Genomic DNA, 15,091 nt, shown 5'->3' with positions numbered 1-15,091 from the left:
ACAGGTGTGCACCACCACTGCCCGGCCTAATATCATTTATTTATTTATTTATTTTTAGCTGAGGATCGAACCTAGGGCCTTGCGCTTGCTAGGCAAGCGCTCTACCACTGAGCTAAATCCTCAACAACTTTTTTTTTTTTTTTTTTAAAGTAGAAATATACTGGTTACTTTTTATACATTCCTTTGTGTGCTTTTACCCCTCTCCAAACGCTATTATATAGACTTCCGTGTAACCTGAGGACAGAGGGCAGCTCAGGCCCTCCTGGGAGAAAACTTGGGCTGAGGGCAAGTTGTGAGATAAAACACCACAAGCGGAGAGACTGAAGTTAGATAGACTTCTAGAACCTTGGGCCTATGATTCATTTTTCAGACTCAGGTTTATACTTAAACTCTGAGTATGAGTGCCAGATTCAGTGAGACGGTCAATTCAACAAACTCCAAGCTCAAAGGTCGTAAATTAAACTTCCCTGAATACTGATGATGGGATTTTTGGCCTCTTTGGTGGCCTGCAGGGCCGAGGGCTCTGGGCATCTGGAACACACAAGGCCTGCACAGGGTGCCTCAGTGCGCGCTCCCAGCTCCCAGCTGTTTTGGGCCCTATGGGCTTCCACACTCCGCTAGGTCACGTGCCTGTGCTCACGTGCCAGAAGCTGCTGTCACTTTGCAGCTGTTTCGGCTTCCTCAGAGTGATCTCTTAACGTCTCCCGCGGTCTCTCCGGTGGCCGCCGAGCCTGGGAGCTCGACAGGCGCCTGCCCGCCCGTGCGGCCCTCGCGTCCCCGCGGCTGTTCAGGACCGGCTGCTTTCCCTGCGGGCCGGGTAGGTCTGCAGAACCGCAAGGCCTTCCCGGAGGAGGAACTGCAGAGCGCGCGGGGGCGGGCAGGCCGGGGACCGGGGGCAGGGGGGCCGGGGCGGGCAGGCCGGGGACCGGGGGGCCGGGGCAGGCCGGGGACCGGGAGGCCGGGGGGCCGGGCGGGCCGGGGACCGGGGGCGGGCAGGCCGGGGGCCGGGGGGGGGCCGGGGCGGGGACCGGGAGGCCGGGGGGCCGGGCGGGCCGGGGACCGGGGGCGGGCAGGCCGGGGGGGCCGGGGACCGGGGGCCGGGGGCAGGGGGGCCGGGGCGGGCCGGGGGCCGGGGCGGGCAGGCCGTGGGCCGGGGGCGGGCCGGGCCGGGGACCGGGGCGGGCAGGCCGGGGGCCGGGGGCGGGCAGGCCGGGGGCCGGGGGGGCCGGGGCGGGCCGGGGGCCGGGGGGCCGGGGCGGGCCGGGGGGCCGGGGGCGGGCAGGCCCGGGGCAGGCCGTGGGCCGGGGGCGGGCCGGGCCGGGGACCGGGGGCGGGCAGGCCGGGGGCCGGGGCAGGCCGGGGGCGGGCAGGCCGGGGGCCGGGGGGGCCGGGGCGGGCCGGGGACCGGGGGCGGGCAGGCCGGGGGCCGGGGGGGCCGGGGGCGGGCAGGCCGGGGACCGGGGGGCCGGAGCAGGCCGGGGACCGGGAGGCCGGGGGGCCGGGGCGGGCAGGCCGGGGACCGGGAGGCCGGGGGCCGGGCGGGCCGGGGACCGGGGGCGGGCAGGCCGGGGGCGGGCAGGCCGGGGGCCGGGGGTCTGGGGCAGGCTGGGGGCCAGGGGCAGGGGGGCCGGGGCGGGCAGGCCGGGGCGGGCCGGGGGCTGGGGGCCGGGGGCGGGCAGGCCGGGGCAGGCTGGGGGCCGGGGGGCGGGCGGGCCGGGGGGGGCCGGGGGCCGGGGGCGGGCAGGCCGGGGGGCCGGGCAGGCTGGGGGCCGGGCAGGCCGGGGCCACTCCGGAAGGCGGCGCCGTGACCCCGGGTTCCAGCCTCTCCCGGACCTAGACGGTTTTGTCTGGGACCTGCAGTCTGCGCCAACCTTGCTTGTTTAGGCACCAAGATCCCACATAGAGAAATTTAAGTTCCACACTGACTAAGCAGAGTGGGGACGCGGAATAGAATTTGGGTATGATTTTTACTTCCCTATGGTTGTGAGCAAGAACATAAATTTTGGGAATGGGATGTTAGGCTTTTGTATTGTGGTAAAAAGAGGTGTACGATTTTATCTGTAAGTTGATGACTGAGGATTTTTTTAAGAAGCTCATTATTGTGCATTTTTCTTGTTAGACTAGACTCCCGTTGTTCACTATGCCCAATTTGTTCGAGAAATTTCTCTCAGTATTGATTTTGAAAATGTTGGTCAATTTTTGTTGGAAAGGAAGGCACTGTTTCTGAAAATTTACCATGCCACTTGGTGTATTTTATTTTGAACCAGCAATTTTAAAGAAAGGAGTTAATATGGCTCTTCAAAATGAAGCATAATAGATGCCAATAAAATGCCATACTTCACATTTATCTGTATTTAATAGCATTTTCTGTAGAAGAGAATGGAATGTGATTTAATAGATTTAAAGTAGTGTATTGTTGGGTTGCTATTAGCATATTCAAAGCACTGGGTATGATTGCACCAGTGGTGGTCAAAGAGTCTTACTTAATATTCTATTTAATTCCAAATTTGCTGTCAGTCTCTTAAATGGTCATTTAAAAAGTCTCACTGTATATTAAGGCTAATAATTAAAAGCTCGTTCCTAAAAGAAAAAGCCAATAGAAAGCCCTTTTATGGGGCTGTGGACAAGATTTGAAATATGTTAATGTTGTACAGTCTTAGGATGTTTAATATTTAAGTTAAATGAAATTAATATAATTATATTAATACTAGTAGTTAAAATATAATGCCTGCTCTTCTGTTTGTATCTTGACTGTAAATTGAAGATCTGTGGAGAAACATTCACTAGCATATTAGATGACCAAAATGGACATTCGTGGTGCTGTGGATGCTGCCGTCCCAACTAACATCATTGCAGCCAAGGCTGCCGAAGTTCGTGCCAACAAAGTCAACTGGCAGTCTTATCTCCAGTAAGTACTGGTTTGCTTTGAATCATGAATGTCATGTGCTTATTCATCAGCCTTTTTCATGGTCATGCTTCTATGAGAGAAATACTGGAAAAATACTAATTGTGGAAGAAACATTTCCTGCTCTCCACAGATAGCTGGAGCCTCCTGGTGTGATAGGAACAGCTTGGGGAAGTAGAGCAGTTACTATTATTATGGTGGTTATTTTATTTTATTTTATTTTGTGTGCATGACTGTTTTGCCTGCATGTATGTATGTGTACCACATGCATGCTGGTGCCTTCAGAGATTAGAAGGTAGGTCTCAGATACCCTGGAACTGTAGTTACAGATGGTTGTGAAACACCGTCTGTGTGCTGACCTTTGCAGGTCAGAGGATAACTGTATGAGAACTGGTTCTCTCCTGTCATTAGGTACTGGGGATCAAACCCAGGTTGCCAGGCTTGAGTGGCAGGTGCCTTTACCCTCTGAGACATCTCACTGGTCCTCGTTTATTCTTGATAATATTTCATCATTGTCTTTTATTTCATGTGGGTTTATTTTGGCGTATTTATAACTGAAATTCTGAGGATCAGATTTGGATATGCACATTGAAAAATCAATTGAGCAAATCTGTTGCTAATTTATTTTTCTTGTCTACACAAAGGTTACATAAAGTAGTGTCTGGAAGGAACTCATAGTATCAGAACAGACCTTTACTTCATTGTTATCGGCGATGGTAGGAAGCTGTGGAAGGGCTTGTGAGTGTACAGGAAAGGGTAGCTAATTCTACCATCAGAAGTTGCCTGAAGTTTTCAAGGAGGAATGCTATTTGACCATGTTGCAAAAAAGAGGACCTGTGCAGATACAACAGACACTGTCTTAAAGGCAACGATTGTGCTGGAAGTTATTTATAGTTTGGCGGCAAGCAGTGGTGGAGCTGAAGCTCACAGCAAGGCAGGGGTACCTATGTGCCCTTGGGAGGAGTTGGGTCTGTTCCTGCCACTTGGTGCTTTTCAAGAGGATTCTTAAGCCATGAAACCCACAATATATTTGAAGGTCAATGTAAGAGAGTCAATATATGCAACTCATGAAAGTGATAGTTGCTTGCAGATGGCAGTTTGTGTTCCAGAGTTGCCATTTTCAAAACGGTCACTATCATCATGGGGGTACAAGGAACAAAGTTTAACATTTATTTGGAGCTGGAGGAGCTCAGTTATAGAGTGCTTGTATAGTGGGTGTGAATGTGGGATACACAGTACCACCAAGAGTACCACTGTTCTTTTTAAAAGCACTGCTCAGGCTGCTGCGGTTCTTGGCCTGCAATAGATGATCCAGTTCACTACTTGGTGGGGAAGGGAAGTAGCTTAGACATGGGGAGAATCTGTAGTGGTAGTGTTAAGGTTGTTGGAGTGGTCAGAATTGGGCATATTTGAGAAAGTTAGTGCTCAGTTTAATGTGTGTGGGTAAAACATGTCTAGAATGACTTCTATTTTGAGGACATGGCTTATTGTGAGGCCAGTCGCCAGAGGACGGCTGGAGGAAAGACTTAGTGATGTTTTTCCCGCTCATCAATGTGAAGTTATTTAAATCTTCTGAGCTCCTGATTTCTTTAGTCCAGAAAGTCTTAGATTAGAGGACAAGGAGTTGCGTGGTTGCAGAGCCTGGCTCTGTTTGTAGTGCAAACAGAAGAGTGTTGATCATAAAGCACTGGCAGTGCAGCAGAACTTTCTCTGGCTTGGCTGTGGAGTGCTTTGAGTTACATGGAGATTTTTCAGTTGTGTAATTTTCCAGTCCTGAGGCCTTGGTGCTACATACATCTTGTTTTCCTTTTTCCTAGTTCTGAACTTCATTTTGTTGTCTGTGTTATAGATTCCTTTTATAAGCCCCCTTTGCTCTGAATGTTTATGTGCAAATGTTCATGATATATAACCAGATGTCTGTTCTTGAGCCTTCTGATGTGGGACACTAGTGGGTATAAAGTGTCTTTCCTGAAAGAGCAGTTACAGGCTGAACATGACATACATGATCAGTGGATCTGACCAGTGGATAGACATCTTACAGAGGACATATAAACCTGTGGGAGAGTTACCTGGTACCAAAAGGTCATTCAGCATTCGTTTGCCCTTCAACATGCCATGAAAATACAATATTAAAAAATGTATTTGTGTTTGATTAAGCTTTTACTAAACTAGGCAGTACAAAAAACAAACAAAAACAGTGGGAATGGGTTTGGCCTAGTCAGACAGAAATCCAGCAAAAGTATGTGTTAAGGATACAAAAATCATAATACTCTAACCTTGCTTTTAAACTCCTAATGCCTAATGTAGAAACAGATCTTTGATGATTTAAATAATAAACTATGTAAATGTTAAATGAAGACATGTGACACATATGTGCACACATATATAGATATAAAGCAAGTGGAAGTGTATATAACTAAGAAGGAAGAAACAGCTGTCTAGGAGCATTGGGGAGGTCTTCACAGAGCACATGGAAAGTCTCACAGTAGTTATCTAAGCGGAGGGAATGGAAACTGCAGTGCAGGGAGCCCAGGTTAGAGAGCTCAGGCCTGAATGTGTGGGTGCTTGGAGGCTTCAAAGAGCTTGTGGTTGAGTTTCTTTTAGGGGGTGTATGTGTTCTGAAGTGAATCATATGGACACTTGAAGGGCTGTTCTACTGTCTTGTCTTATCAAGGAGGGTCTGGATTTAGACCTTAGGATTTGAGGGTGGTGGTGGTGGTTATTGTGACATATCTGAGTCCTTGATGAATGGAGCAGCTGGAAGGTTAAGCCAGCTTGGAATAGCAGATGACAGGTTCAGTGGTGATGATGTTGAATTTTTTTCTACTTGGAAATAAGAGATAGCTGGAGATGATTTAGTGGAGAGAGGAAGATTGAGCTCTCTTGACTTGAATCTCTAGAAGAAAGGAGTTGAGGAAGAAAAGCAGAATTTCAAGGATTAATTGTTGGATGCAAACTGTGAAGAACAAAAAATCAGTGGTGAAGGACCTCCACTGGGAAGAGAACAGGAAGTGGGATGACTCCATGAAGAACAGAGGTCAGAGTAGAGAGGTTATTTTTCTTTTTTCTTTCCTTTTTTTTTTTTTTGGTTCTTTTTCAAGACAGGGTCTTACTGTGCAGTTCTGGCTGTCCTGAAACTCATTATATAGACCATACTGCCTCTGCCTCTGCCTCTGCCTCCCAGTGCTAGGATTAAAGGCGTGTGTCACTATGCCTGGCTAAGGAGAGGTTACTTTTCAAAGAGAGGGAGGATAACCATATTCTCAATTGGAAGACAAAAAATGTCAGGAAATGACTGTAGAAGGTCACTATAAAGTGGTTTTGGGAATAATGAATTTGAAGGCCAAGTAAATATGTTGGGTTTGGGGTAGAGAGGAACTAAGGAGACTGAATAAAAGCAAGAGGCGACATTTTATTGAATCCTTACAGTGGGTAAGGTGCTGTATTAACTGTGTCTTGGATTATGTAGTTCTGTCCTCTGTACAAAGTCAGGTGGTTATTGTTCCTATTTTGCTTAGATAAAGTAGTGTTAGAACTAAACTTTTGAATGATGACAAGGCTCTTAGCTATCAAAAGACAATTTTCAACAAATTAAAAGATGTTACTTAGTTCCCTTCGTGTTTTTACAGTCAGACAATACTATTTCATAAAATGCAGTGTTTTCTGATGGGCCGGCCAGAGGAGTTTAATAGAAAGGCAAGAAAAGCAGAAATGAAGGTCAGAAAGTTCAGTCCTCATTCTGGGTTACTGTTGTAAGGTGGGGATAGAGAGCCAGAATAGCAGAATTGGTTATAGTTAGGTTAGTCAGGTGTTTGTGTATTTGTTTATTTTTCTATTTATTTATTTATTTATTTATTTATATTAGCATTTAAGCACAGAATGCTCCTTATTATGTTCATTGAAACTACGCCATTGGGAAAATTAGTCTGCTATCATTTCTGGTTGTGTTAGACTCTTTAGTTAGTTCTGCAGGGTCCACGTGAAGGAACCTAGTACAAAACAATGGCCTATAATTTTCTTGAGCTTATAAGGAGAAAGGAAAAGTATTAGGAATTTCTGTGTCACTCACAATGGCTGCTTGGTACTTACTAAATAGAATAATTGTTCTTGCTTCCTAGGGGGCAAATGATTTCTGCTGAAGATTGTGAATTTATTCAAAGGTTTGAAATGAAAAGAAGTTCCGAGGAGAAGCAAGAGATGCTTCAGAGTGAAGGCAGCCAGGTGATCCTTACACTTATTTTATAATAAGCACGTGTTTCCCTGTCATTACAAAGTCTGGAAAGGGCTGAGGTGTAGTTGAAGTGGTAGAGTATGTAGTTAGCATGCACAAGGAAGACCATGGATTCAACCTCCAGCCTCCAACTGCAGCATAAAAACTAAAATGCTAAGAAACCTTTAGTACTATACATATGTTACTCACATTAATATTAGTAATAACAGTACTTTTTCCATGATAGGGATAAAATCCATGGGTTTTTTGGCTTGCTAAGCAAGTGTTCTACCAGTGAGCTATATCCAAGTTAGTCTAAAAAAATGAGTAAATAATATTTAAAAATTGTCTATAAAGTGTTACACTGTTCTGAGTAATGAAGAGTAATAATTGCTAGGTGTGTGTATTTGAAAACAGTAACTATTTTAAAGCTTATCACTAGAAAACAGTCAAAAGTCTGATATAAGTCATGGTAAAGTTCTCCAGTCTCATCATAATGATGTTTAATGTTTCCATTAAAATTATTGACAAATGAAAATAATGTGCTGGTGTGGTAGTATATGTCCCCAGTACTTGGGAGGCAGAGGGAGGGGAATCTCTGTGAGCTTGTGGCCAGTCTATGCTACACAGTGAGTACCAGGACAGTGAAGGTTACATGGTGAAACCCTGTTTAAAAATTAAAAAAAAAAGAAGAGAACAATAACATTAATTTTGTGTTTTGCAGTGTGCTAAAACATTTATAAATCTGATGACACACATCTCCAAAGAACAGACAGTGCAGTATATACTAACCATGGTTGATGATATGCTGCAGGTAGGTATATTCCTAATACCTTTGAGGACTTTGCTATTTCATACTTTACAGTAACAGCAGTTTTGGAAGGTTTCACTTAGTGATTCTCTTCTAGAGCATGACACATTTTCTTTTTTCTTTCTTTTTTTTTTGAGCTGAGGATCGAACCTGGGCCTTGCACTTGTTAGGCAAGTGCTCTACCACTGAGCTAAATTCCCAACCCATGACACATTTTCTTACTTTACTAGTAGTGTTAATGGTGGAAGTACTTACACAAAACTTATTTTCATTTTCACAATACCAAGGAATTACACTTGTATTTTCCTGAAATCAGTTCAAAGTTTTTTTCTCTTTCTTTTTGGTTGAACTGGGCATTGAACCTAGAGCCTCATGCATGCAAGGTAAGTCCTCTGCTTATCTACATATAGCTCAGCCCTGCCTCTTGATTGAATACCAACACAATCTACTGAAACCCTGAGGCTCCAGTCATCACCAGCTTTTGATGCTTTTTGGTCTAGGCCAGGAACAGGAAAAGTGCTTCAGTTCCTTTGAGACAGTTTTATGTATAATCTGAAAATTTCAGTTGCATAACATTCTGATTACTGATTTAATTGCTTGTGAGTTTAGAAGGGCCTAGTAATAATTTTTAATATTGGCTTAATTTGTAGAGCAGGATTAATGAGATGAGTCCTTCATCTATTCAAGTTAGTGTCTCAAGAGTTGTAAAGAGGCTTGAGGATTTAGCCCACTTGTAAAGGGCTTCTTTAGCCTGTGGAAGGACCTAGGTTCAACTTTCTCCTCTTAGAACAGGTGGAGAAGAGACACTGGGAGAAAAGTGATAGTTTGGGCCCTTAAAGAGTGCTCTTACCAGCTTATAAGAAAAAATCCTACATACTCATGGCCTGGTTTCTGACATATATAGTGGCCATTATTAGGGATCTATAAATGAGGAAGAATGGCTCAGTTGCTAGGGGCCACCAGGTTTTTAGGGAGATAATTATTTTATAATAACAATCTTGGGTTGATGCAGCCCTGTCTCATCTTTCTGCACACTTAGTCTTTAAGATAGGAAGGTTAAGGAAGGCAGGGATATTATGATCTGCCTTGGTTATTTTGTGGGACTGGATGTGGCACAGGACACATATGAGTTGGTGTGTAGACTGTACTGTTAGGTACATGTATACATATGAAACACCTGTGTCCTTTGTTGTTAGACAAATACCAGTGTGAACTCATAGTTTATCGTTTATAGATGCCTCCTTTATTTTCACATCAACACTAGAGTTTTGCTCCTATTTGTAACTTTCAGTGAGGCAGCAACATTGTGCTTCTCTTCTCAGTTTATGGATTTACTTGTTATCCTCATTATAACTCAGAATGTAATTTTAGAGTTCCTGATCCCTTTATACATTGAAGCTCAAGCTTATTACCTAGAGTTCAGTATTTGCAGGTCTTTGTCTTTAACATGAAATGTGTTGTCAGTATTGTGGTCAAGTTTCCTTCAAACTCGGTGTATTATTTTTCTGAAAAGAATCATTTGATTCTATTTACATCCTACCTCACTTTCCTCTAATCCTTGTTATTTAATTGATTTTGAGAGTGTGAAACTTAGCATGTTTCCAGAAAGTTAGCCCTATATAGGCAGCTTGCACTTAAGAATGGTCTGTAACCTCATTTCATCCCCCTTGCCTTCCATTCACACTTATCCTCCAGCCTTAAGTCTTTCTTTTCTTAAACTTGAAGAGTTCATTATAAACCCTTGAAAGGTATACCTGTATATGTAGTACAGTTTTTACCAGTTTGTATTTTAATTTTGTCTATGCTTATGATATTGTTTTGCATGGTAAAATTTATTTTGTAGTCTAATTTTGTTGTTATTGTTTGGCTTTTTAAGACAGGATCTCTTTTTGTGTCTCTGGTCTGTGATTCACTGTGTTGCCTTGAATTCATGGCAGTCCTCTGCTTAGCATTCCAAATACTGAGACTACAGGAGTGATCCAGACATCTCTGGATCTTAGATGGTCTAGTTTGATTACTTTCTTGTTTTGTTTTCTTGAGACAAGATCTTGCTTCCATAACCCAGGATGACTTTAAACTCTAGGTTGTTGTTCTTCCTTAGTCTTCTGAATGCTGGGATTATAACTGTGTGTCTGTCATCTTGGCCATCCTAAAGTCAGTCAGTCTGTCCCTCTTCTTCCCTCCCTATTTCCCTCTTCCTTTCCCTGCACCTCCCTCTCTCCCTCTTCCTGTCCCTCTCTCTCTTCCCCCTCCCTATTTCCCCTCTTCCTCCCCCACTCCTCTTTCCTTCCCCCTTTCTACTTTTCTACCCCTACTCCCTCCCAATTCCCCTCTCTTCTTTGCATATTTTTTGTGGTACTGAGAATTGAACCTAGGGCTAAGCAAGCAATTTATCATGAGGTGTATTTACACACACACACACACACACACACACACACACACATCCTTTAGATTATACTTTTTGTTTTGAGACAGAATCTTATTAAGTTGCTTAGACTCACCTTGAACTCATTGTATGTTTAGGCAGGCCTTGAACTTGTGACCCTTCAGTTTTAGCCTCATGAATAGTTAGCTGGATTACATGCCTGAGTCACAAAGTTTGGCTTCATAGCTTTTCCTACACTTTGCTTCTCACTGCTTCAGATGAACAATTTTATTTTAGGTTCATCTCTTATGTGCATTATAGACTTGGGTCTTGCTTTTGCAAGTTGAACATGTTTTTCTTTTCTCTTCCTTCTTCAGGTCTCATGTATGTTAACTGTTAGAATTCCTAGCCACTTACCTAGCTACATAACCATGCATTCCCTGTCCAGTAGCCAGGCAAGATGTTTTGTCATCCTAGGATCTTACATCCTACATAATCTGTGCGCTTCGTGATCACATAATCTGCGAGCAGCGTGGTCACACAATCTATGCACAATTGTGGTGTAGCTACATAAGCCCATATGCACATGTGCATGGGGGCGTGTACCAATAAAAGTGGGTTTCACCTATTCCTCCCCCTTCTTCTTGCATGGTCATTCCATAGGCCTATGCACACCCCTTCTGTTCCCTCCCTTTAAACTCTTACAGTGGTTTTTCTCACAGGGTAAACAGCAGTTGCTTAATGAATAACATTAACTAACTACTCTGTTTCTTTTAGTAGATGTATTAAGCAGTCTTTATTTATGACTACTACTAATAAGTTTCATCTACACTCTGATAAGCACCCTACAACTTATTTTTAGCTGGAGATTGAACCCAGGGCTTCATACATGCTAAGCAAGGGCTCTACGATGGATCTTCACTCTCAAGCCTTGTTTTTTCCTTTTCTTTTCCTTCCCTTTCTCCCTTCTTCTTCCTCTTCCTTTATTCTTTCCTCCTCTCCCTTCCTACCTCTTCTTCTTTCTTTTGCCTTCCCTTCCTCCCTTCCATTGGGGCCTTGCTATGAAGGCCAGGCTGTCCTCAAACCTTTGTGGCCCAGGGTTGGCCTCGAAGCTTTATCCCCCAGGGGATTATAGATGTATACCATCAAGTGTGGCCTCTTTTTTAAGATTGCATCTTAGACTGTGTTGCCCAAGCTGGTCTTGAGTTTCTGAGTCTGTACTTAACTTTGGGTGTTTTATTCTCTTCCCACTTTCTATTTCTTTTGTTTAATAGCCAGATTGTTTATACTTTGATGGAGGTAGAAATGTCAGGACAGTGTTGGAAGCCAGATTGTTCATACTTTGATGGAGGTAGAAATGTCAGGACAGTGAGAGCTGAGAAAAAATATATATTATAGTCCTTTTGATCCTATTAATCCCATTGAATGAGAGTAAAGAACATTACCCAAACTTTGGCCAAATTATGCAAGCTTTATTTTCTGTCAGACAGAGCTATCTGACTAAATTGGGGTTTGAGAAAATAGCATGGACCATAGAAGACAGTGGTGTTTTATAGCCCCCCCCCCCCCAAACTGCAAGACTAGGGGGTTTTCAAGGGTTGGAGGATTTCCAGAGGAATTTTGGTTACGTAGAAATTTGGCTGAACATATATCTTAATGGGATATACAGTAAGTGGGTGAGAAACAGTATACAATTATTATGTTCTTGTTTTTCTTTTAGGAAAATCACCAGCGTGTCAGCATTTTCTTTGACTATGCAAAACGAAGTAAGAGCACTGCCTGGCCATACTTTCTGCCAATGTTGAATCGCCAGGATCCCTTTACTGTTCATATGGTAAATTTTGAGTTGATCACACTGCTTTAAGTATATTTTATTCTTTTCTTATTACTATGACAAAATAACTGACAAGAAGCAGCATCAGAGAGAAGAGATTTGTTTCAGCTCAGAGTTCTAAGGAATTATTACCCATCATAGCGGTCAAGGCAAGTGGCTCCATGGTAGGAAGCAGGGCCATGTTATAAAACTTGAAGCCTACCCTCAGTGACTTCTCCCCATTCCAGTGAGACATGTAAAGGTTTTAGAACTTCCCCAAATGGTACAACCAGCTGAGACCAAGTGCTCAACACATGAGCCTGTGGGAAACATTTCATATTCAAACCACAATACACGTACACCATATAAGAAGGGAGCTTATTTTTTAAACTGGTGTACAGAAGAAACACACCCAGGTTGGTTGTGACATGATAACTTGCCTGTTCCCAGAGGAATGACTACTTTCCTTAATAGTGCTAAATAAAGAAGGCTGTTGAAGTAAAGGAGCTAGTTAGTGTTGGTCTGATGCAGTTATAAAATTTTATAGATGAATGTGTTTGTTAGCTTCAGTGTAAATGATGAGTTTACATGTGCAAAGAAAATCACGTTTTACTATGTAGAAATTAAATTTTGTTTTCAAATAACTACTGTTTTATTTTAATTGGTTATTTTTAATATCTTGAAACTCTTGATTTAAGAGCTATTGTTGGAACCCCAACACTGAAGAATCTTTCATAGTGTCAGTGAAAAGATGAAAAAGAGGCTAAGGGAAGGGTCTTTGCACAAGCAAGCCGCCTGTTTCCATTGTGGAGTGGGCTGCCGGAGCCTGAGTAAATGTCTTCCATTTCAATGCCAGCGTATTCTTTCCCTACCCCTTTTTCCACACGCAACTAGTTTGCATGTTTGTCTACCTTATATGTTATAGACATTTGTTTAAAAAAAAGTTCCAAAAAGCAGTCACAAGAAAGCTATAACTTCTAGAAATAATGTTTAAAAAAAACAATTAATTTATTTTCCTCTTTCCAGTTGTAGAAGCTTGTTTCCATTGCCTTGTTTTCTAGTTTAAATATGCTATAATGTTATAAGTTGATGTAGGTCTAGTTAGAATATCATTATTAATAATAAAGACATAGCCAGATCAACTATTTTGATGTTGTCTTTCTGGGGCCTGGCACATATTAGGCAAGTGCTCTATTGCTGAGCTATGTTCCCAGACCCCAGATAATTTTTTTTTTTTTTCTGATTTGTTTTGTTTAATTTTAAAGACTTGAGTCTCATGGAGCCCAGGCTGGCCTCCAACTATCTAAATAGCTGAAAATGATCTTGAGCAACAAATCCTCCTGCCCCTATCTCCCCAAACCAGGGGTCTGCTCCCACACCCATTTTATGATGCAAGATGGAGGGCTTCCTGAATGCTAGGCAAGTAAGTACTCTACCAACTGAACTATATTTCTGGAGCCCCTAAATTATCTTCTTAACTTAAATTGCTTTTAGTTAAGTTTTCAAATGGAGGGTCAAGCTGTTGTTGGATTATTCACTGTTGTAGTTACCCCCAACTTATGCTGGGGTATAAATATCAGATGGCATTCCTTGCCATTTCCTATTTGCTTGCGCATGTGCTGCTAATATATTTTCAGCCCCTGGGTTCCAAATAGAAATCTTTTTAACTCAGTTGACTTTATTTATTGTATGGCTTATGTGCCACAGTGCAAATGAAGGTCAGAGGAGAACTTCTGACAGTTGGTTCTCTCTTGCCACATGTGTTTTGATGATTGGATTCAATTGTAAGGATTGTTAGTAAGTACCATTACCTTCTAAGATATCTTTACCAGCCTTCAACTGTATTTTAAGAAAGTTGTGCTAGAATTAAAATGAATCCCCAATCTTATTATAATTTTTTTCTTTTAAATGACAAGTTCTTAACTATGTAGCCCATGCTGGTCTCAAACGTTTGATTCTCCTATCTCAGACTCTCCAGTACTGAAGTGCTGGGATTATAGAACCTCCTTGGCTCCAAATCTTATTTTGAAATGCAAAATAATCTAGGGAATGCTATGTAATTCTTAAAGCACAGAAGCAAAATTTTGTTCATTTTAAAGGAAATATTTTAAAATATAGTGTAAATGTTTTTGTTTTAAAATAAGTTTTAAGAAGTGAATCTCCCTCACTGCTGCCCCACCCCCCAGATTTGAGTGTTAGGAAAACAACTCAGCAAAGTGATGCGGGGGTTGCTCTTAGGTATAGGATGAGATTGGTATTCAGATGTATTTCTTATTCATTTTCAGGCAGCAAGAATTATTGCCAAGTTAGCAGCTTGGGGGAAAGAACTGATGGAAGGCAGTGACTTAAATTACTATTTCAATTGGATAAAAACTCAGCTGAGTTCACAGGTAACAGAAATTTCTTTTAGTATCCAAAAGAAATGTAATATTAGTATCCATGTTCTATGTTATTTATGGTAAATATGTTAAATTACAAAAGGTGTTTTATTAAAGTAACTCCGCTTTGTACTTGCTAAGTAAGCCTAGCTACTGCTGGATGTGATGGCATGCTTCACTGTTCTTTAACTGGCTACAACTCAAACCTTCTGTCTTCTCTGCCACTTGTGGTTTTTTGCCCTTGTGTTTAAGCAGTCAGGACTTACCTTCCTTCTAGGCAGCTACAGGATCACACAGTCGAAGAACTGAAGGTACCTGCAGGAGGCAGCTCAGTGAGTGCTCACAGAAAGTTTCTGTATAGAAGACATGGTACACTGGGAGACACATGTGAACAGGCTCTGGGGTCAGAGACTTCCAGGCTTCTGCCTTGGCCTGTGTATTTGAACCATCAACATTTGTATGAGAAATACTGGTTTTGGGGAGAAATCTCTGGAGATTTTCTAGTGAGATCTCTTATGCCCTTTTGATCGCCTAACTAGGCTTCCTTGTTTAACTGGTTATACAATAAACAAACTGGTCTTGCGTGCTGCCTGAGAAGTTTCAATCTGC

The 15,091-nt window shown here is 42.9% G+C and overlaps 1 protein-coding gene across 3 annotated transcripts in view; it reads left to right on the top strand.

Moving 5' to 3' along the window:
* The first annotated feature begins 615 nt into the window (after positions 1-615).
* Positions 616-15,091, top strand: part of Atp6v1h (ATPase H+ transporting V1 subunit H) — a 103,796-nt gene continuing 89,320 nt past the window's right edge. The window contains exons 1-6 of one of the 3 annotated variants that reach the window (XM_036178233.1): positions 616-817; positions 2,765-2,908; positions 7,024-7,126; positions 7,840-7,929; positions 12,012-12,125; positions 14,390-14,494. In XM_036178233.1, the coding sequence (XP_036034126.1) occupies positions 2,796-2,908; positions 7,024-7,126; positions 7,840-7,929; positions 12,012-12,125; positions 14,390-14,494 (525 nt within the window). In that variant the 5' untranslated portion in view covers positions 616-817; positions 2,765-2,795. Of the gene's footprint in view, positions 818-1,760; positions 1,959-2,764; positions 2,909-7,023; positions 7,127-7,839; positions 7,930-12,011; positions 12,126-14,389; positions 14,495-15,091 lie in introns of those variants that run through there. The other 2 variants (XM_036178236.1, XM_036178235.1) reach the window with 2 other exon arrangements.

Source organism: Onychomys torridus, chromosome 2 (genome assembly GCF_903995425.1).
Source record: "Onychomys torridus chromosome 2, mOncTor1.1, whole genome shotgun sequence".
Classification (NCBI taxonomy): domain Eukaryota; kingdom Metazoa; phylum Chordata; class Mammalia; order Rodentia; family Cricetidae; genus Onychomys; species Onychomys torridus.
The sequence above is the reverse complement of the archived record's forward strand: the minus strand, read 5'-3'. Positions and strand labels throughout refer to the sequence as shown.